Source organism: Sphaerodactylus townsendi, linkage group LG02 (genome assembly GCF_021028975.2).
Source record: "Sphaerodactylus townsendi isolate TG3544 linkage group LG02, MPM_Stown_v2.3, whole genome shotgun sequence".
Classification (NCBI taxonomy): Eukaryota; Metazoa; Chordata; class Lepidosauria; order Squamata; family Sphaerodactylidae; genus Sphaerodactylus; species Sphaerodactylus townsendi.
Window position 1 is genome coordinate 21,214,129 of NC_059426.1, and position 22,285 is coordinate 21,236,413.

A 22,285-nucleotide genomic window follows, 5' to 3' on the forward strand; every position below is an offset into this window, starting at 1 on the left:
TACTTTTAGGACTGGGGACTATCAGAAAATTATTTCTGGTGGACAAGGTGATGTGCAAGGGAAACTGCCGGCCAATGAAGAAACACTTTTTATTGCTCAGAGGAAGTACAGTACCACCTGATACAAAATTTCCCCACATTTTTGCGATCTTCTGTTTGGCTTATCTCTCTCCCCTGAAGAGACATTCAGAGGTGGTTTGCCATTGTCTGCCTTTGCATCACAACCCTGTTATTCCTTGGGAGTCTCCCATCCAAATACTAGCCAAGGCTGACCCTGCTTAGAAGAGTTGGTTTTTTATGCCCCACTTGTCTCCACCTTTAAGGAGTCTCAAAGTGGCTTATACTCACCTTCCTTTCCCCTTCAACAGGCACCTTGTGAGGTAGGTGGGGAGGAGAGAGTTCTGAGAGAACTGTGATTAGTTCAAGGTCACACAGTGGACTTCTTGTGGAGGAGTGGGGAATCTAATCTGGAGCACCACCATTCATGTGAATTAGTGAGGAATCACTCAGCTTTCCAGACTTGAGTCCTTTGGTGTTAACCACTATGCCACGCTGGCTCTCTTCCAGCTCTGGAAATCTAACTAGTCAGGTTAGCCTGGGGCTATCCTGATCACAGCAGCAATAATTATACTAACCTTTAAGGGCAAATATTAAAGCAATGTATGATACGGACAACAAGTAGGGTTGCTGGATGGCCTGGAGAAAAATGTCCTGTCTTTTTAATAAAGGCTTAATACGTGGAAATGGGTAGTTGAAGCTTTTCACAGCATGGAAGTCAATAACATCACATGGTAAACAACATCCTATTAAGTCTCTAATAAAGGGCCAGTATATTTTTCTCCTGGTTATCTGGCAACTCCAACAACAAGAAAGTAGCTGTGGTTATTCCCTTCAGGGTTTTGAATTTTTTATTATCAATTTTTGGGCTACAAAATGGTAAGGGTGGCTGAATTTGATATCAGTGAAAGACTGATCATTAGTACTAAACAACAGATTTAGCTGTTCTTTTCTAAGACAGGGATGCAGAGTAGAGCTCAATCTCCCAACTGCACGGGTGCCATCAAATTGCACTGACTTTTTATGATACTGTAAGGTTTTCAAGGCAAGAGACATACAGAGGTGGTTTGCCATTCCCTGCCTTCACATGCGCTGAGAGAGTTCTGAGAGAACTGTGACTGGCCCAAGGTCACCCAGAAGACTTCATGGAGAGGAGCAAGGATCAAACCCACTGCCTCCAGATCAGAGTCCACCACTCCTAAATACTACACCACGTTGGCCCTCTCAACTAGTCCTATATTTCTAGACAATACTTGGAGGCTCTGATCAAAGATACCTTGCATTGGCCAATATATAGGTCAGTATTACCAACCTACAGGATCTGGATTTACAAGCACTGTATATAAGCACAATATAATAATTAAAAGATCCCACCTTTTCCTTGATGTTCGCTTGTGAATTGATTCCTGCCATTTCAGTATCACTGTGAATAACAGCTGAAAGACAAAACAAACAAATAAATACCACTATTAAACAAATAAACCAATGCAATGTGTTCACAAGAAAACAAATCCCCTGGGATCTACAGCTTCTTAAATTCTTCTATTTCTATAAATAATCATATCTGCCAAATATGAAAATGCATTTAAATTTGGTCACTGTTAAGTTGTAAGTGCAAATAGCAAGTGCAGTTCTAAATACTAGCATGAAACAAGACTGTTGATTTTTTTAAAACCAGTCTACATTGCAGAGCCGTGATAAGAAGCTATTATAGTGATACTGTCGTGAAAAGATTCGTCTACAGATTTCTGCATATCACGAGTGCTGTTAAACACTCAGGCCAGGACAGTTTTTCCCAGATTTGTTGGCAATTCTAACAAGAAAACACATTTCAGGATACTGTGGCTTCCATTCAGGAACTACACAGTCATAACTAAATCACCAGCAAGTACTGCTGTTTTTTTGTGGGTTTTTTTGGTGGGTGGACACTGGAACACTGTGGGTCTTGTCCTAACAAATGTGACTAGCACAGCAATTCTCCTGCAGAGATGGCAAAGGGTGCTAATATCACAGACACCAGATGGGTAAAACCTGCCATAGCACTGCAAGTCCCACCCCCTATCAATGCACACTGTGTTGAAAGAATCTTCACCCTCCCTCTCACCATTGGTTCTTTTTCACCCTTGATTGCTCCTTATATCCACCACACATGAGTGCAGAATTCAAAAAGACTACTATTTTCCGCCTGCTTATCTAGCATGGCAAGGCTATTTGCTAGCAGCTAGCTTTGCCCACTTTCATTACTGTGGAGATGGAGCTATCACTGGCTTGTGGCTAATACAAAAATAATACAGCACACAAATGCAAGACAAGGGCTCATTCCACACAGCACATTTAATACGAGTTGCAATCGTTATAAATGAATTCGTTTTCATAAAAAGGGGAAACGAATTCATTTATAACGATTGCAACTCGTATTAAATGTGCTGTGCGGAATGAGCGTAAGAACCCCTGCCCTCCAGGAATGCCCACGAAATAAGAGGTGATTGCCTCACGTCCATATGCCAGTTATCTAGTATGTATTCCTTTGGGGGAGTCATCTTACATTATTTATTTATTTAACTATTTTATACCCAACTTTCCTCCCCAGTGCAGACCCCAAATGGCTTACAGTCGTCTGCTCTCCTCATTTCAGCCCTACAACAACAAGCTTGTGAGGTAAATTAGACTGGGGGAATGTGACTGTCCCAAGCTTCACTGGCAAGCTTCCATGGCAGACAGGGGGGCCCAAATCTGAATCTTCCGGCTCTTAGCCCTGTGGTCTAAACACTACACCACACTGGGTCTCAGTGCAAGTCATCTTCCTGCCAAGGAAATATGGTAAATAAGAGTTTGGCTGAGGTAAGCGACAGAAGGCAACGGCCCACACAAAGGACATGTAAAGGTAATGTAATATGAGTAGAGTTATTAAAAGATTTATTTTTGGGGTGAAGAAGTGGGTGACCAATATAGACTGGAGAAGTGGCCTCACTAACAGAATCTCCAGAGAGAATTTCCTTACAGTTTTGCCCATTGTGGCAGCTAAAAACCTGAGTCAGAAGGTATGGCTCCACCCACTTGAATACAGTTGCCAACTCCAGTTTCAGAAACTCCTGGAGATTTGGAGGCAGTGCCTTTGGAGGGAAAAATATGGGGAGGAAGCTCAGTGATGTGATGTCCTTCAAAGCTGCTACTTCCTCCACAGGGACCGATCTTTGCAGTCTGGAGAACAGTTCAAATTCTGAAAGAAAGCCATGGTCCACCTTGAGTTTGGTATCCCTTAGGCTGCCAATCTCCTCACGGGTTCTAAAGCTCTCCTGGAATTACAACTAGACTACCAAGATTAGTCCCTCTGGATAAAATGGCTGCTTGTGAGGGTGGACTCTATGCCATTATGCCCTGCTGAGGTCCCTGCCCTCCACAAACCCCAGGCACCACCCCCCTATGACCAGAGCTGGCAACATTACACATGAAGAACGCATTCTGAAGTCAAAAGCCAAACATCTTTTCCAGGTCAGCTCTGAACAAGCTTGAGTCCCTTTACTGTGACTGCACAGATGACCTTTCACATTGGAAAGGCACGTTGAGTGAAAATTTGAAAGCAATCCGTCCAGTGGTTTCGGAGTTAGAGCACGACTCACAAACGGACGGTTTGCTTTTTATCTATATAGAAGATATATAATCCTGTGAAGCAGAGTAATGAGCAGAAATTTGGATTGTGTGGCACGTTAAATTAGAATAGTTATCTTTCAAAAGACCAGCAGTTTTACCTCACAAGTTCATAAACATGAAGAGAACTTTAACTTTGGGGGGGGGGGGGAATAAACAGTATATACATATCAACAAAGTATCACATATATATCATTACATTCACGGCTCATTGTTTGTTACAGTTTGGTTGTGATAGTAAGCTTATATAGTATCTTTAGTCAAAGGCACTTTTACGTAGCATTGGTTAGCAGTACACAGAGAAACCTTTTTTCTCTCAGTCAGTCAGGGAACAACAGAACTACCAATGGTTTTAAACTGTCACCTTTAGAATGTTCGTGAGGCTTCCCTGAATTCCCTGCTGCTTGTGCTGCTGCTGCATGCAAACAAGGCTGAAAATTCCAATAGTTGGATCTAAAGAACCAGAGGGCTAATTTCCCTCTGCTCTTTCCCCTTCTCCCTTCCCAAATGGAAAACAACTTGACCCTGGTATTTCCCACTCCAGTGGAAGAATTAAAGGCATAAAGAATTAAAGGCATAAAGTAGTAGTAACCTGGCAACTGTATCTGCAGCTTTTGTTTCCAAACAACATCATACATCAGGAAATGCTTAACAGAAGTTGCATTTCTGAACTGTTAATAATACAAATAGGATCGTCATTAAAAACATTATGCGCTGCATTTGACAGTCAGACTCTTGGGCCCCTTCCACATATGCAGAATAATGCACTTTCAATCCACTTTCTCAATTGTTTGCAAGTGGATTTTGCTATTCCACACAGTAAAATCCATCTGCAAAGTGCACTGAAAGTGAATTATTCTGCATGTGTGGAAGGGACCTAACTCTATCAGGGTCAGTGCCATCTCATCTGATTGGCAGCAGCTCTCCAATGTTCCATGAAGGGCAGGTATCAAAGTAAAGCAGAGAAGTTCAGTTCTGACTGTAACTGAATTTCTTATGGAAGGTGCAGCATTATCATGCTCTATAAATAGCCTATGAAAGGCCTTTAAACTGACAGCACAGAGAAAGCAGGCAGCTACCGAAGACCTTTAGCTAACGTTTCCTCTGAAAGAGAGGAAGGTATATCATTCTAGGTTATTCAAACTCTGAATGCTAAATACTGTGAGCATGAGGTATGTATAGAAAGTCTGCAAAGAAAAACTTTGTCAAGCTTGAACATCAGCTTCAGTGCTTTGCCTCTTTCTTCTACGGCACCTCATTCACACTTCCGATTCTGAAATGTGACTTCATGCTCAGCCTTTCAACCATTGAAAGAAAGCAAGCAAAGAAGAAAAACCAGGAAGGTAAGAGAAAAAAGGTTCTTATTTAAAAGGGCCTCATCTTTGGATGCTGGTTTCTAAGCACATGTTTCCTAAGAAAGGGAAACACTTTCTATTGACTTCTTACATAGAAGAAGGAGGGGGATCGGCTGTAAACAACTTCATATTCAGACTCTATATTCACATTCAAACTTTTCAATCCAGCCTTGCAAAATGGAGCAGGTTTTACATAACAGTCACTAGCAAAGGTTAAAGAATGCTTCCATGTTTGATGAGGATTTTCTCTCCCATATGAAAGGCGCTGTGACCTCTTTTCTCACAGAACTAAAACATAGTGGAATTTGCTGAGGTGAAGACCAGCAAATTCTACACCAGAAAAATAAGATATACAACTGTGCTGTAATTCAGAGAATCGTATTAAAGAAAGCATATTTATGGTTATCTTTCAAATATAAACACTGAAATATTGTCATGTTTTTGTCATAGCTTATAGAAATAACTGATCAGGTATGAAATGTTGAGAAATTAATGGTCAGGTGTAGTGATGCACTGCTGACCCAGCAGCACCGTGGTAGAACGTTGGAACACCAACGGACCTACGGCCTTCTGGTCGCACCGCACCCCCACTCCTCAACCCCGTATGAGTCACGGGTCATGAACTATCTGGCTCAGTCACCGGGCGTCCCAGACAAAGGGACAATGATCTGCCCCCCAGGTGAGGATTAGGCCCAGACGCTGATGCTCCTCTCCGCACGTAGCAGCCAGGTGAGATCATGCATCACATGATGATCTCCCGCCCTCCCGCTCTCCCGCTCTCCCGGACTCTCCCGTCCCGCCCCTCTACACGCCCCCATTAGAATCATAATAAAAGGTGCCAGGAACCAGCACGCGGGAGACTCGCTAGGAACACGAAGCTCCGCGCTCCCGTTGCTGGCGATCTCCACCAGATGTTATCTCCGCGTCTCGTCTCGTTCTTACGCTGACCACGTGGGTCGACTACAGTCAGGCAATAATATAAGTTGTAGAGCAACATTTGAGTTCAGGGGGATCTTAAAGACCAATAAGATTTTATAAACTTTGGTCTCTGAGAAAAGGAGTTTTGACTCTTGAAAGCTTACACCCTAGTATTTTGTTGGTCTTTAAGGTACTGCTGGACTCAAATCTTGTTTGAGTCCAGATATGTAGGTGCAGCCAATCAGATTGTGGGGAAATTGGAATGGCTGCAGGGGTTAATTTCCGTATGCCTGTGCAGCTACATGTGTGTTGCAGGAAATTAAAAAAAGAGAGAACCATCTCCATGCAGGCAAGCGACCTGGATTGTTTCCACGGGCTCCAATCACTGCCTGAATGGGTGAAGGGCTCACATGTGAATGGGAAAAAGGAAAACGGGTTCCTTTATAACGACTGCAACCTGTTGTACATATGCTATGCATAATCCACTAGCCTCTCTGTGTCATTGTTCTGATGGGATGGGGGATGGGAACTGAAATCAATAGACAGCAGCGCAATAGATCTGAAAACCACACTCCCAATTAACTCAGAAAAATGGAGTTATCAGCTGAACCAAAGCAGCTGAAAGGTCTAACAGGATTAAAAGAGACTGCAGCTGTATCGGGTTCATTTTAGAATAGACTAAAGTTGGCCTAGCTCTCTAATTACTCTTGTGCATTTGTAGTCATAAATCAAACACCAGTACCACTAAACTAAAGGATCTGGGGCATGTTGAAAAAGGTTAAATTGAGCAGGGTCAAAGAAGACTAATGCAGGTAACTTCTGTGTTTGTTCTGTATCATACTTTCTATTATGTTGCCCAAGAACAACAGGTTAGAAATCTCTCCTACTTATCTGATTTACAGCCTCTCATTTGTTCTGATACTTTAATGTTAGCTGCCAAAATCAATGCAAACAGTTATATTGCTTTTAAAGTCAGATTTCCTGTGTTAAAAAATTGCTCACCTTATTTTTGTGTTACTGCAGCAGTAAAAGCCTGAAATGGCAAGGCTGTTATGTAGGGCAGTTCAACAGATCTCAGGGAGTCAAAGTACAGAAGTCTGGTAGATCATTATATATTCAAGGGAACTGCAACCTACGTCTCTCCAGATGTTCATTGACTACAATTCTCATCAGCACGACCAATTGGCCATGCTGGCAGGGGCTGATAGGATTTGTAGTCCATGAACATCTGGAGAGACACAGGTACCCTGCCTTTTTGATGTAAAACAGCGGCTTCAGGCAACCCTACTATCCTTTGGTGGGAACACTCTCTCTGCTGCTGCACACACGACATTTGATCTCTCGAATCAGACTAAGATCCTCCCATTCAGGCAGATTAGTGGGTGGGCATCTGCAGGAGAAACTGAAAATAGGATATGTTTTCCTTAAAAACTTGCATTGGACTCAAAGCATTTTAGGCACTTGACACCCATCACAACCTGAAGGCTTATGAGGTATGTTAAAATACAAGACATGAAAGAAGTTTAATCCCAGTTATCACATTCAGGCAAAGTTGCCAGCATTGTTCTCTCAAAGAGGGTATATGAACAGTGGAGAACCCAGCCTCTCTTATGGCTGATTACCCACTGGCATCTTGTGGGACCACCGCACATGGTGTGCGGTGGGACCAGAAGCGCATTGGGGCAAGAAATGTTGTCCTGACACGCTTCCTCTTTGATGTGCACTAACAGAGGAGGCATGTCAAGGCAAGATCTCTTGTCCCGACGCCCCTGCCCTGCATGTGCTTCTTACTTTCCACAGGGAAAGAGAGCACTTCTGGTCCAACATTTCACGCCAGAGCAGGGCGAGGGTGGGGAACAGCCTGCAGTGGGTGATGACCTATATCCCTTATACATCCTCTAGAATGTTTTAATCAAATCAGGAGGTGCCCCAGGAAATACTGAGTACCATTATTTCATGTTGAACCAAATCTCTTTTGCTCTGCAATGGTTTGATACTAATTATTCCTGGAAGGCCAGTTCCCACGAGGTTTTTTGTTAATATCAGAATATTAGATACACAAGCAGTGTACCCAGTGTGATCCATATGCCTGCAGGTATTCTAAGAGAAGCAGTGGCGTAGTGGTTAAGAGCAGCTGTACTCTGTGGAGGCTTATCTGGGGAATTCAGATTAGCTGGTACACTCCAACACATGCCAGCTGGGTGACCTTGGGCTAGTCACAGTTCTTTGGAGCTCTCTCACCTACCTCACAAGGTGTTTGTTGTGAGGTGGGAAGGGAAAGGAGTTTATAAGCCCCTTTGAGTCTCCTTACAGGAGAGAAAAGGAGGATATAAATTCAACTCCTCTTTCCTCATTCCTCAACACATATATGCATAAGATGAATTGTCATGCCCTTGTTTTTTAAAGATGAATATAGTGAAAGGCAGTGTGGTATAGCAGCTAGAGCATTGGACTAGGATCTGGGGCATTCAAATTCCCACTCTGCCATAGAAGCTTGCTGGATAACCTTTGGCCAGTCATATACACATTCAGCCTAACCTACCCAAAAGGGTTGTTCTGAGCATAAAACTGAAATGGTTGTTTGTAATGAATACCTAAACACCAATTCTGTAAATGTTATATGTGTATCATAAACACCTGCATGTATTATCTGTGTTTATTTATTTATTTTACTTCATTTATATTCCACGTTTCTCCCAAGCAGGGATCCAAAATGGCTTACATTGTTGTCTTGGAGGTGTACAACAAAATCACAACTAAAAACACTGTGCACAATAAATAAGTAATTAGGAGCTAGGTTTAGGAGTAATTTAGGAGCTAGGTTTGGGTACCTATTAAATATTCAGAAGTTCGTGACTTTACAGCAAGGTAGGTTGACACACAGGAGTACTAACACTAATTAAGCAAGATCTGATGTGGACCAGCAACTATGATCTGACTATAGCTGATGTGCCTAGCAGCCTATGCTTAACAACAATATTTAACATGCAATAAATAGGCAATGAAACATATTTGATGGCATCCAATAGTTGTGACAGTAGGAGTTAGTATTCCACAATTTACAGCATAATGACCAGTTTTACAGTTTAGTTCCAGCCTCACTCACCTAACAGTCAGCATGCATTCCCTCCAGCAGGTAAAAAAAACCAAAGCCTGCTGTGATGAATGCCCTTATAAGGCATTAAGTTTCCAGGGTGAGAGTCTGCCCTAAAGGGGTTAAGCCTCTAGCCAATCAGGGCTGGCCAGGGCTTAACCCCTTTAGGGCAGACTCTCACCCTGGAAACTGAATGCCTTATAAGGGCATTCGTCACACCTGCCATTTCAAATTCTGATGTAAAATTTCACTTCTGATATTCAGATGTCAAATTATGGAGTCAGATATAGAAATCAAAAACCCAAGACTGTGCAAATCCCCCCCCCCCAAAATAAACCCCAACCATTGCGTGTTATGATTCTAGCCTCATAAATAAGAAGCAAGGAGCTTGTGGCCTAGAAGAGCCAGGTATGGAATCCAGAAGCAAGGAAATCCCCAAGGCCGTTATGGAATAAGAATCCAGAAGCTTGAAGATATGGACAGTATACATGGACTGGATGAAAGAAGCTCAATGAAGAAATATGGGAGAAGAGGCTACAGAGAATGAACTTACTGCTGTTTGTGTGATAAAACTATGAAGAAGATGAAATGGGGGGAGGGAGAAAAGGGGGAAAATGTATCGTTTGAAAATGTATGAAAAAAGATATTATTATAAACTGTAAAATTCAAATGATACAATAAAAAATTAAATAAAAAAAGAATCCAGAAGCTTGTATAGCAGCAGCCTGAACAGCTCTTAAACTGAGTTCAAGTGACTTCCATGTTAACTATTCTGCCCCTATTCTCCAAAGATACTCATGAATCTAGTAGAAAATTATACAATAATGACGTACCAGATTTCTTCTCCCCACATAAGTAGAACTTGAGACTGGCTACTGAACTAGTGCAAAAGCCCAGTTTGGTACAAACACTCACTATGTAAAGTACTTAGTAGGTTTCTTATTGGTATTGTTTCAGAACTTGTCAGAGCAAATTGTCTGCCATTTGGGAGCTGTCCTTGGTACTGCAATTTTTCTCTTCATTCTTGAATTCCAAGTATATTTCAAGGCTTGGTTTAATTGGAGGACCTCTCTGCCCCTTGCCAGCTGGCTTCTCATCACTTATTGGGTGAACATAGTCTGAGTTCTGGCAGCCATTAATAAACTAAATGCTTCCAAATTCCCTGGCAAGAGATCCAAACTTCACATACACGCTATAGGGGTCAGTGCTATCAGTCACAGACCAGGAAAGGGATTTGAGCGTCTTAGTTGATGGTTCCATGGGAATTTCAATTCAATGCATGGCAGCTGTGAAAAAGACAAACTCTATGCTGGGGATAATTAGGAAAGGAGTTGATAATAAAACTGCAAAGATTGTCATGCCCTTATATAAAGCAGTGCGACCAAAGTTGGGAGAACTGTGTTCAGTTCTGGTCACCACATCTCAAAAAGGATATCAAAGAGATAGAAAAAGTGCAGAGAAGGGCGATGAGGATGATTGAGGGATTGGAGAACCTTCCTTATGAGAAGAGGCTGCAGTGTTTGGGACGCTTTAGTTTGCAGAGGAGATGTCTGAGGGGGGATATGATTGAAGTCTATAAAATTATGCATGGGGTAGAAAATGTTGACAGAGAGAAATTTTTCTCTCTCATAATACTAAAACTAGGGGGCATACATTGAAAATGCTGGGGGGAAGAATTAGGACTAATAAAAGGAAACATTTTTTCACGCAACGTGTGATTGGTGTTTGGAATATGCTGCCACGGGAGGTGGTGATGGCCACTAACCCGGATAGCTTTAAAAAGGGCTTGGACAGATTTATGGAGGAGAAGTCGATCTTTGGCTACCAATTTTGAAGGCCATTGCTTTCACATCCTGCATGTGAGCTCCCAAAGTCATCTGGTGGGCCACTGTGAGTAGCAGAGTGCTGGACTAGATGGACTCTGGTCTGATCCCAGCAGGTTCTTCTTATGTTCTTATGTGACCACTTGCCTGTGGGTTGCGATTAACTAGGATGATACACTGAGTTATGCTCTTTCGTCTTTTTGTTTCCTTACAGACCTTTAACAGCATTTTGTTACAGATACAGCTGGTAATATAGGAGAGGAGTTGCTGGTCTTAACCAAACAGATCACAAAGGATGCTTTTACAGGCGGGAATTAGATTCAAATAAACATGCCAAATAAAGATTCTAGAGACCCAGAATAGAATAACCCTGGATGGGGCAAAGAACAAGGAGTAACAGTCTAATATAGACTTCAATAGATTAGAAACAAGAGTGGTTTAGTGGTTAAGAGTGATAAACTCTAATCTGGAGAACCGGGTTTGATTCCTTGCATCTCCACATGAAGCCTGACGAGTGACCTTGAGCCAGACACAATTCTCTCGAACCTCTCTCAGCTCACACATAAGCAGGCAATGGCAAATCATCTTTGAGCATCTCTTGCCTTGAAAACGCTACAGGATCTCCATAAGTCAGCTGTGACTCAACAACTCATATACACAAACTCACAAAGATTAGAACCATTATAATCCATATTAATGAGTAATATGTCATGGGGACCAAGGGTGAGAAGCATCTGAAAATGGAAAGAATGTTCAACTAAATACACAAGTGAAGATTTATTCAAAGGCAAGGTGTACTGTTATCATGAGTCAAAGCTCTGTTTGATACCTGATGCAATTTGACTCATGAAAGCTTATATCTTGTTAAATTTTGTTGGTCTTTAAGGAACTGTTACATTCTACTGATTTGATCAAGAGTGTGCTTTTCTCTTGATCATAGCACACTGTACAATGGCTTGGGCTGACTAATGAAGGTGAGATGCTGGGGTTGATGTATTGGTCTCATGGCTTCAGAACTTTCTCTAAAGTCCTTTTCATATCATTCTGTAGTGTTCTTACATGCTGCTCACTGTTAATTCAAACACAACAGAGACATAAATAGGACAGAAAACACTGCATAAAACCAACAATGGTAGTTCCAAATCCCATTCCTATAAGAAGAGTCTGAATTTATGCTCCACTTCTCTCAAAGAAGCTTAAAAACTACTTCTTTTTCTCTCCCCCCAACAGACACCTTGTGAGGTAGATGGGGCTGAGAAAGTTCTGAAGAACTGCGATTAGCCCAAGGTCACCCAGCAGGCTTCATATGTAGGAGCAGGGAAACAAATCCATTTTACCAGATAAGAGTCAGTCAATTGTATCAGGAAGTGGGGAATCAAACCCTATTCTCCAGATTAGAGTCCACAGCTCTTAACACAACATCACATATATACTGTTCATGGAGATGTCCGCTATTTCATATCCTGATAATATTGCAATCACTGCAGAAGCCAGTATCTGGAAACAGCCATGCAACCCAGTCCTACCAATGATTACTTATTGACAATTTCTATTTAATTCAAAAGGATTTATTTCTAAATAAGTATGGTGAGACGTGTTGCACAAACTGATGAATATTTATTTGAAGTAAACCCGAAGTGAATTCAGTGGCATAGTGGTTAAGAGCTCGTGTATCTAATCTGGAGGAACCGGGTTTGATTCCCCGCTCTGCCACCTGAGCTGTGGAGGCTTATCTGGGGAATTCAGATTAGCCTGTGCACTCCCACACATGCCAGCTGGGTGACCTAGGGCTAGGGCTAGTCACAGTTCTTTGGAGCTCTCTCAGCCCCACCCACCTCACAGGGTGTTTGTTGTGAGGGGGGAAGGGTAAGGAGATTGTAAACCCCTTTGAGTCTCCTTACAGGAGAGAAAGGGGGGATATAAATCCAAACACGTCTTCTTCTTCTTCTTCATAAGCATGTATAGGATTACTTGTTTAGATACACTGAGAGTTTTAAACAATTAATTTTTATGGTATTTATTATGGTAGAAGTGAACTCTAGTAATTTGGATCTGTAGTTAAAAATTCTAAACAAACTGCAACACAAGTTAGACGAGGCTGAAACTTAACCACCTGGCTCCATGCCCTTTAATTTTTAATTGTGTTTTGATATGAATTTCAGCCTGGAACTGGAAGGAGCTGTTTTCTAGTTAAGCAAAGACTAAAATCCCCCATTTAAAAGAAGAAAATGCTGGAGGACTGAGTGGGAGATTCAGGTTTTCAAACTGCTTATTGCTTGTGATTTATAATGTCCTGCTGGGATACTGGGATTTAGATTTGAATTTGTGGTTCTTTTGCAGTATTTTAGTCAGCCTCAAGGGCTTAAATTGACCATTAAGAGAACCTTTTAAAATACTTTGTTTAAATCCAAATAATGTAAATGAAAACAAATCAATCTAAGCAATTTTCATGACTTTTGGCTCAAAATAGAAATATTATACCACCAAGCAGGGGAATTTTCCATCATGAGAGCTGAAAACTCTGATTGGTAATAAAAACAACAACGAAGAAAGAACTTTAAGCCTTCTGGTAAGTTCTCCAATACTTTGAGTAACTGGCTCAGAAACAGGGCTGGCTCAGAAAATACTCTGTTTCAATCTTATTCAACCAGCTTTGGGCCATATGAAAAAATTGGCTAGTCACATTTCCATGTAAAATGCTTATATACATCCATTTCAAGATACCATTGATAGTCAGGACTAAAGCTATTCAGTTTTATATTATGTTTTATTCGAAATGGATTGCTGCTATGTATGGAGTTTACGTTTGAGTTTTAATTTATGTGTATTATTGTATTGTGTGTTCTACTGTACACCGCCCAGAGCCCTCCGGGGGTGAATGGTTCCTAAATCTAATAATCCAATAATCCAATAATCCAATAAATAAATAAATAATAAAACTCTGATCCCCCTGATGAAGCTTATATTGTGAAACATATAGAGGTTTAAAGAGCAAACACACTAACAGCCCATCCAGATTGGATTTTGGGGGGGAGGGGACAGTATTTCTCCAGAGCCACCCCATCCTCTCCAAAGGGCTTCCCAATGGCAGGGATGTCCAAAAACAAAGCAAAACAAACAAACCACAGCTGGCAAAAATTCCCTATAGGTGATAATGGAGATATGCTATGAAAAACATGGTGTATTTCTGTTGGCACGCAGGGACTAAATGGGACGTGGAAGCCAACTAAGGTCAGCTCCACCCCCTGGCCTGCCCCCGGAACACCCCCAGTCACGCTGGCACAACTTTTTGTGCCAGCAGGCCTAGAGAAGGATGGAAGCCTCTGGATTGGGTGCTGTGGAGACGTGTGGCACTAGCCCAGGTAAGTCACTCCTCCAGTGGAGCATTTGCCCTTGCACTGGCAGGATGGACACCTGCTCTGGCACAGGACTGTGATGGCTCCAGAAATAGATCCTGACCCCCCTCCCCCCGCCCCCCGATTTGGCTGTAAAGTTCGTATTATTTTTGCTGTCTGGCAGTTAGTAGTACCTGGTGGCTCTGATACAAAGATCATAGGAATGCTTTTTGACACAAACTCGTGCCCCACTCTGAAATCTGTGAAGAGTTCCTTTGTGCACTCTCATTCTTGCGCTCAAAAATGAACGCAATCTTCAGACGCTGCTGGCCTTGACTAGAAATAGTTAGGTATGACTGATCCCAGTTCATAAATCAGAATGTTGGACTGAAAGGCTATTTTTGGAAGATTAAGAAATTATCAAGTTTGACTTGCTGCTTTGTGTGGGTGCATGTGGCTGCTAAGGAGGTCATTTTTATTCTTAATGAGGCCATCAGAACACTGAATTTAACCTTTTGCTTCCCATTAACCTGCATATAATTTTATGGAATGAAAAATAAATTACCGTAACTAAATAATGAGGGGGGGTGGGGAAGCAGAAGCAGAGAGACTGTTTTTTGGAGGAGAGTTAATGGGCAGGAAACTGATTCAGGATTTTTCTCCTACTGCACCTCCCTTCACATAAAACCTCTCTCTGCTTCATACACTTTCAGCAGCATTTCATTTCCAAAACATGGGAAGAATGCCATCAGGAACAAAGACTTCACTTCAATGCAATATATGTTTGGGGTGGGCTACCTGGCAACAGCCCACTTTGGGAGAGGAAATAACCCTAAGCCCAGAAGAAATTGGGTGGGACCTGAGATAGGAGAGTGAAGCAAAAATAGCCCCAGCGACAGGACAGCTTTGGCCTTTGGCCATAGGGAGGCTCAGAAGGCAAGGGGGCAGCAGGTGAGTCTCAGCAAGGGAGCAATAGGTATCTGGACTCTGGTGGCTTAAGCCTAGGTCCTGCTATGGAGAACAGGGTTTGGGAACAGAAAAGAGGAATGCAGAGCTTGACTCAAGAACCAGGTGTGCATCTGGGGCTAAGAATAGTCAGGATGGGAAAAGGCTAGAGACTGGCTGGAGGCAAAAGGCACAGGAGCAGAAAGTGAAGCCAAGCCAGCCAGAAGGAAAAGGGGAAAGAGGCAGAAGCAGCCAAAGAGTTGTCTCTGAGAGGTTCCTAGGCAATGAGGCAGGTTGCAGCCTTCTGGCTCTTTGCTCTTGCAGCCCAGAGCAGGTGAAGCTAACAACACCTTCAGGTACTTGGAATGGTTAAGTTAAACCATCTGTGCAAGGAAGCAGTGACTGGGCTGGTGCTTTCTGTTGGAAGTGGAGGACTTTAACGCTGTTTCCTGCCTCGACCACATAGGGGGTTTACCAGTAAGCCAGATGCTAGATAGGAACCCAGGGATTGACACCTTTACTCTATCATGCTGGCACTATCCCTTTGATGTTAGACTGATGCTCTCAGGGACTTCCTTCCTTCCGGCTCACTCCTTCTTGCTCTCATTTTTCCTCCACTGAACCATGTGTGTACAGAGGATGGATGCTGAGTGCATCTATCCCCATCCATCCAGCTAGATTACATTAAATTAGTGAACCTGTCTATCCACCTTTCTATCCAGAATGGAGCTCACTAATAAATACTCTTTTTATTAGATTAGAAATTACAAATGACTCTGACTTTTTCTTTGTGCCCAAGCTCACACGCATGTTTGGGATGCTCCACTGTGCTCCGGCCTCAATGCATTCTGCTTGTAATGCAAAGGTATAATCTCTCCAAGGAGATTATCAAACACTTTCAACACCACATGGATCCCAGGTATGATGCTCCCTTTCCCCCACAAGGCGTCATAATGTTAAAAACAAAACCTGACAACCAAAATGCAAGCCCTGCCTCTACCCACTATGTTTCTCTTCTCTATAAACCGAGAAAGTTTCTAAGGTGTCTGGTAGTGCAGTCCTAAAGAGGGTCACACTTTTCTAATTCCACTGAAAATAATAGACTTAGAGAGGTGTAACTCCACTAAGGACTGCACTGCAATTCACTCAAAAGCGTTTATACTGGCACTGGGTTTATCTTAAAGTTCTTTGGCAAGGATCCAACTGTAAATTAGTTTCCCTCAGCCATCACTCTTCCATTTTTTTACTGACAGTGCGAATCCAGCGCCAGAACTCTGACAGGCTATTTTCCCTTCTCATCGCAGCCATAATATACATGACCCACGTTCACAAGGAGACCGAAAAATGATTACCTATTTTTTTTTTTAAGTTTGTCACTTGTTTCAAAGACAGGGAATCAAAATAAAGAGGTGTGCATCTTGTGCACAGATCATGAAGATCTAGATGACAGCACCTGTCAGCCAGGGTCAGTTGGCAAAAGCCTGGTGTAACTGAATCAAACCAGTCTGATCTGGTGCTGTGACCTTCACTGTGATTGGGCAGTGATTGTATAATAGTGGAGCACTATCTGTGCACATTTGCTGTTAGGGATTCTTATTTACTGCGAAGCATGCTGCCGGTTTGTTCTTTGATATTCACTTGTATATAACTTGCACCTGAAAGTAAAATTCCTTCTTTGAAGTGAAGTTGCTGTGGTGTGAAGTTATTTGTCTGCTGTGCCAAGCCATCTTCAACTGCACTTATCTTTTCTGGTAACGCACCTTTCCGCTGATAAAACGCACGCTCTGTCATTACACATATCCTCCATAGTCTGTATGGAGAGACTGGGCTGCATCCACACATTACTAGATATTCTACTCTCGGTACACTACAGCAATCCTTTGCAATTGGATTGTTTTGTCCATATCCATCGTGGTGTAGTGGTTAAGAGCAGATTGACTTTTGGCCAATCTCTAACTCTACGCTCCTCCCAGGAGGGGAAGGAGACGATGTAAATAACCCAGATGCCTAATGGAATAAAATAAAGAAGTAAAATGTAAACTCCACATTTCATTTTAAGAAGAAGAAGAAGAAGAAGAAGAGTTTGGATTTATATCCCCCCTTTCTCTCCTTTAGGAGACTCAAAGGGGCTTACAATCTCCTTGCCCTTCCCCTCTCACAACAAACACCCTGTGAGGTGGGTGGGGCTGAAAGAGCTCTGAAAAGCTGTGACTAGCCCAAGGTCACCCAGCTGGCATGTGTGGGAGTGTACAGGCTAGTCTGAATTCCCCAGCTAAGCCTCCACAGCTCAGGTGGCAGAGCGGAGAATCAAATCCGGTTCCTCCAGATTAGATACGCGAGCTCTTAACCTCCTACGCCACTGCTGCTCCAGACAACTTTAACTGCAGGGCTGAAAGCTGCATTTCAGCGTGACTTAAGAAGACTCACATCCCCCACATCACTGCTTGCTCTCATCCAGAGACTGCATTTGAAAATTGAATCAGAAGCTTCAGTGGGCACAAAATACTGGAGTCACAGGATTATCTGAAACTATTACAGAGATGATATTATCACAGTTCATTAAAAAATTCCACTGGCTGTCTGTCTGCTTCAGAGCTCAAGTCAAGGTATTTGTTACTACCTCCAAGGCCTTCAACTGTCTAGGAAAAGAGCCCAAGTCAAGGTGCTCATCATTATCTTCAAGCCGCTGAATTCTCTAGAAATAGGATTTGGTCACACAATATTCAGAAATATCGAAATTAGCAATCTTAATGAAGGACAGTAATATAGAAAAGTTTGTAGAAAACTGGAAACCTTTTGCAGACTACCTATTGAGAAAATATGCTAGAAGAGAAACAATAGCAGGATTTGAGATTTAAAAGAAACCAGCAGACTGAAATAGAATATTGGAAATGATAAAAGAGTGTAACCCGCAAGTTGTTTTATTTTAATTAGATGCATGCATTGGAATTCAATAGTGAGACAATGGGAAGTCATTATTTGGTTATTTTCTTGCTTTTTCTTTTTGTATTTCATGCTTGTGTTTTGTATTGGGGTGGTGGGGTGTGAAAGTGTTTATGTTTCTTGTATTGTCGAAGGCTTTCACGGCCCGAATCACTTGGGTGCTGTGTGGTTTCCGGGCTGTATGGCCGTGTTCTAGCAGCATTCTCTCCTGACGTTTCGCCTGCATCTGTGGCTGGCATCTTCAGAGGATCATGATCCTCTGAAGATGCCAGCCACAGGCTCTGGCAACATCAGGCATCTTTCACTAAGTCTGTGCCATACAGGCTCACACAGCACCCAAGTTTATGTTTCTTTTTGTGCTTGTATATGTTGAGAAAAGATGTGGAAGACAGGAGGCAGCGGGAGCCCATGCCAATGTATCAAGTGCCCACCATGGAGGTTTCAAGGCAGATGATTAAGCAGAGGTAGTTTGTCATTGCCTGCCTCCTTTATAGGCTTTTTTTGTGGTCTCTCATCCAAGTACTGACCCTGCTTAGCATTTAAAATCTGACAAGATCAGGTTGTACTATATCACTACACAACCCATCACACCACACTTTACCAGTCAGAAAACAAAAACACTGCTCCCAATGTGATATTTTCTCAACAAAACTGGGGGTAAACAGACAGACTGAATAAATAGAAAATGGCAGAAGATATTGTATTAATAAACATATTTTGTTCAAAGAGCCTAAGACCATGCTTGAAAATACTTGAACATACAGGTGCAGTTCACAAGTTTAGCCAAGTATGTAGCCAGAGTGGTTTGTTAGCCTCAAGATGAATATTCTGTTGCTGATCAGAACCAGGTTTTTGCTTCTCCAAAGACACACCTCCCTCCAAGTGGCTTAGTTTGCACTTGCAACTGAAACCACCTGTAGCAACACATTGTTGAGATGATTATTGAATGCTGTATTATTCACATAGCAATTTCTCTAACATGCTTCGCTGCCCATGTAGTGGGAAGTCAACTCAACAGTGATTAACTCATTTCCAATATAAATATTTGCCATTGTCCAGTATGTGAAACCGAAGCACTGTATGATATTTTTAAAAGAAACAGTGCGATCCTAAACAGAATTATGTCCTTCTAAGTCTATTAATGTCAACAGGTTTAGAAAAGTATAAATCTGCTTAGAATTGCAATGTTTACAGACATGATAAAGTAACTGCTTGCTTTTTTTAATTGATTGCTGCCGCATGCCATATTTACTTCAATTAATTTGTGCGGACTGCTCAAATAATTTCTGCTCTTGAGAATTGATGTTTCTATGATTAAAAAGAATTAAGAATCTCCAGTCTTCTTTATAAAGTGCTTGTCATGTGAGAAATTTTAATGGAAAAGATAGAACTCCTTTTATTTTATGCTGATGGAGAGATATGGAAAAGCTGCAGAAAAGAATTTCACAGTTGCAGACCCAGTAAAGACAAATCAGTTTTCTGTCAGGTGAAGTTCATACATGTAAGCCAGAGCGGTATCACATCACATTATTTGTATAAATTCAAATTGCAGCTCTAGCTCTTTTCTTGTAAGCAAGTTCTGCTCTTGGAAGTCAGAGAGGCAGAGGACAAACAAACTACCTCAAACCAAACTGACCCCCACAGATAAAAAAGATGAAGTACTGTGTAGCTTGAGCAAAGATCTTCAGGAAAGCCAATGTTGTACTGCTAAACAAACACATTCTAAAAGTATTGTTGAAGGCTTTAACGACCAGATTCAACTGGTTGTGGTGGGTTTTCCGGGCTGCGTGGCCATGGTCTGGTGGATCTTGTTCCTAATGTTTCGCCTCTGTGATACACCTCTGACAATGCCAGCCACAGATGCAGGCAAAATGCTAGGAACAAGATCCACCAGACCACGGCCACACAGCCCGGAAAACCCACCACACTCTGAAAGATTTTTGTCTCAGGAAGCCAAATTATCAATGAACTTTTGGCTGATTCCCCCATCCCCACTTGGATGGGTGGAGTCTCAAGGGGTCCTGCCCACTCCCCCCTCTTTTGCGGGTGGTTGGGGTGAAAGTGCTCCGCCTCTGCAGCACGTTGAGCTGCTTAGAGCAGTTCCACGGGAGTTGGGAGAGCACCCCTGACAGCTTGCAGGCCACGGCACAGAAAGCCTCTTTGGAGGCAACCTGGCTCCCACGTCCCCGGCCGTGGCGCACCTTCCTCCATTCCCCTCATTACTGTACTGCCCATCAACATCATGGTTTATTTACTGTTACATTAGCACAGTTTGAAAGGTAATATTTTTACCAATACATGCTGGAGAAACTTTCCCACGCTACAAATTTCCTTTTCATTTCTAACGCCACCCTTTGCTCTTAACTAGTAAGAAAATTCAACAAGGAGATAGATCCGTCACATACGCGAGTCAAAATTTAGACACAAAACACTTGCTTTGTTCAGCTATGCTCACATAATCAAGTTTGAGAGAGTTTTAACCGTGTTTGTGGTAATTACAGCTTCAGGATGTCCAGTTGCTAAAGCATTAAACAACAAGGGGCTTTGGCCACAGTGCTACAGTCTCTTAATCATTCACACACAAATGGATTTGGAATTTCCCCATGTGATCGCTTTGTTTAAGCCTGTCAGAGCGAATTTTCCAAGAAAAATATCACTGCAAAGCACCACAGGTGATCACCCTTTATGGCACTTTTATGGCATAATTAAATTTTGTCAGGCTTGTTTAATCATTGAAGAAAATGAACATGTTGGCAAAGATGCCAGGGAAACAAAAGTAGAATGTGGCTTAATGCAACTGAGACAGTGAATTGTGAGCATTCATTATTGTTTACTGATATGCCTAATAAAGGTCAATTGACGTTGAAGTTAGAGCATCCGTTCTATGGATCTTAACATGAGAATTGTTAGATTGCTAAATATGCTGTTTAATTTACATGCACACTTCCGCACATGCAGAATAATCCACTTTCAATCCACTTTCAATGCACTTTGCAGCTGGATTTTACTGTGCGGAATAGCAAAATCCACTGGCAAACAATTGTGAAAGTGGATTGAAAGTGCATTATTCTGCATGTGCGGGCCTCAGAGTCTAGGGTTGCCAGCACTGACTTGGGAAATTCCTGGAGATTTAGGGGTAGTGCTTGGAGAGGGCAGAATTTGGAGATGGGAGGGAGCTCAGTGGAGATGCTATATTACATTCTGTGATGTCACATAGAGGTCAAATGTCAGCTTTTCCAACCCATAACCCCCCCCCCCTGTGTGGTTAAGTCTCCTACCAAAATTCTTTTTATCCTTAATTTCCCCTCTCTCATCACATCCCCTACCTTTTCCCCCACTTTGCACTACTTTGATCCTAAATGTCAAAAGTACCATTTCACAAATACCAAGCAAGTCAGAACAACTAGCTCTTTGGATGCAAAGAAGTCATTTCACTGATCTGACAGCAGATCCACTTGCAGTAGAGGGTGGGAGGATTTCTACCAATTTCCACTTCCACTGAAGATCATCTTGCTGGGATTTTTTTACCCCTTAGAACAGCAGAGTGCTCAAAAGCACATGCAGCAAAACATCATCAAGTTTGTGTGCTGCTATTAAATCAAGTTACGTATGGAGCTTCTTTATCTTTACAAAACTAATATGTTTCCTATATTGTAAGGAACTCCATTCTAAACGGGATAGGGTACAGACAGGTGGTGGAGTGGTTAAGAGCAGGTGGATTCTAATCTGGAGAACTGGGTGTGATTCTTCTCCACCTGAATGGCAGAGGCCTATCTGGTGAATCAGATGTGTTTCTGCACACCTACATTCCTGCTGGGTGACCTTGGGCTAGTCACAGTTCTTTGGAACTCTCTCAGTCCCACCTATCTCACAAGGTTGTGGGCAGAGGTGTAGAAAGGGGGGAAAGCCCCCGGTGCACTGGTGCGTCCGCTGCCCCCATCCCACCCCGGAACCCCGCCGCCACACCCTCTGTGTGGAGTGGAGTGGGAGAAACTGCTGCATATGGAGGAATCTATGTATCATAGCAAACAACCTGGACTGGAAAACTACAGCTGAGGAATTGCTAGTTGAGTCTACTATTTGTCACGTGGCTGGAGAAGTTTAGCTAGTGCCCTAAAACGGGGCTGGGTTTTGCCTGAATTGAGTATTTGTTTTGTGTGCTCCTGCC

At 42.4% G+C, this 22,285-nt stretch overlaps 1 protein-coding gene across 2 annotated transcripts in view; it reads right to left on the reverse strand.

Moving 5' to 3' along the window:
* SPATS2L (spermatogenesis associated serine rich 2 like) overlaps window positions 1–22,285 on the reverse strand; it is a 99,332-nt gene that overhangs the window by 59,294 nt on the left and 17,753 nt on the right. For both annotated transcript variants that reach the window (XM_048484209.1, XM_048484208.1), the window contains exon 2: window positions 1,431–1,492. In XM_048484209.1, the coding sequence (XP_048340166.1) occupies window positions 1,431–1,469 (39 nt within the window). In that variant the 5' untranslated portion in view covers window positions 1,470–1,492. The remainder of the gene's footprint in view (window positions 1–1,430; window positions 1,493–22,285) is intronic.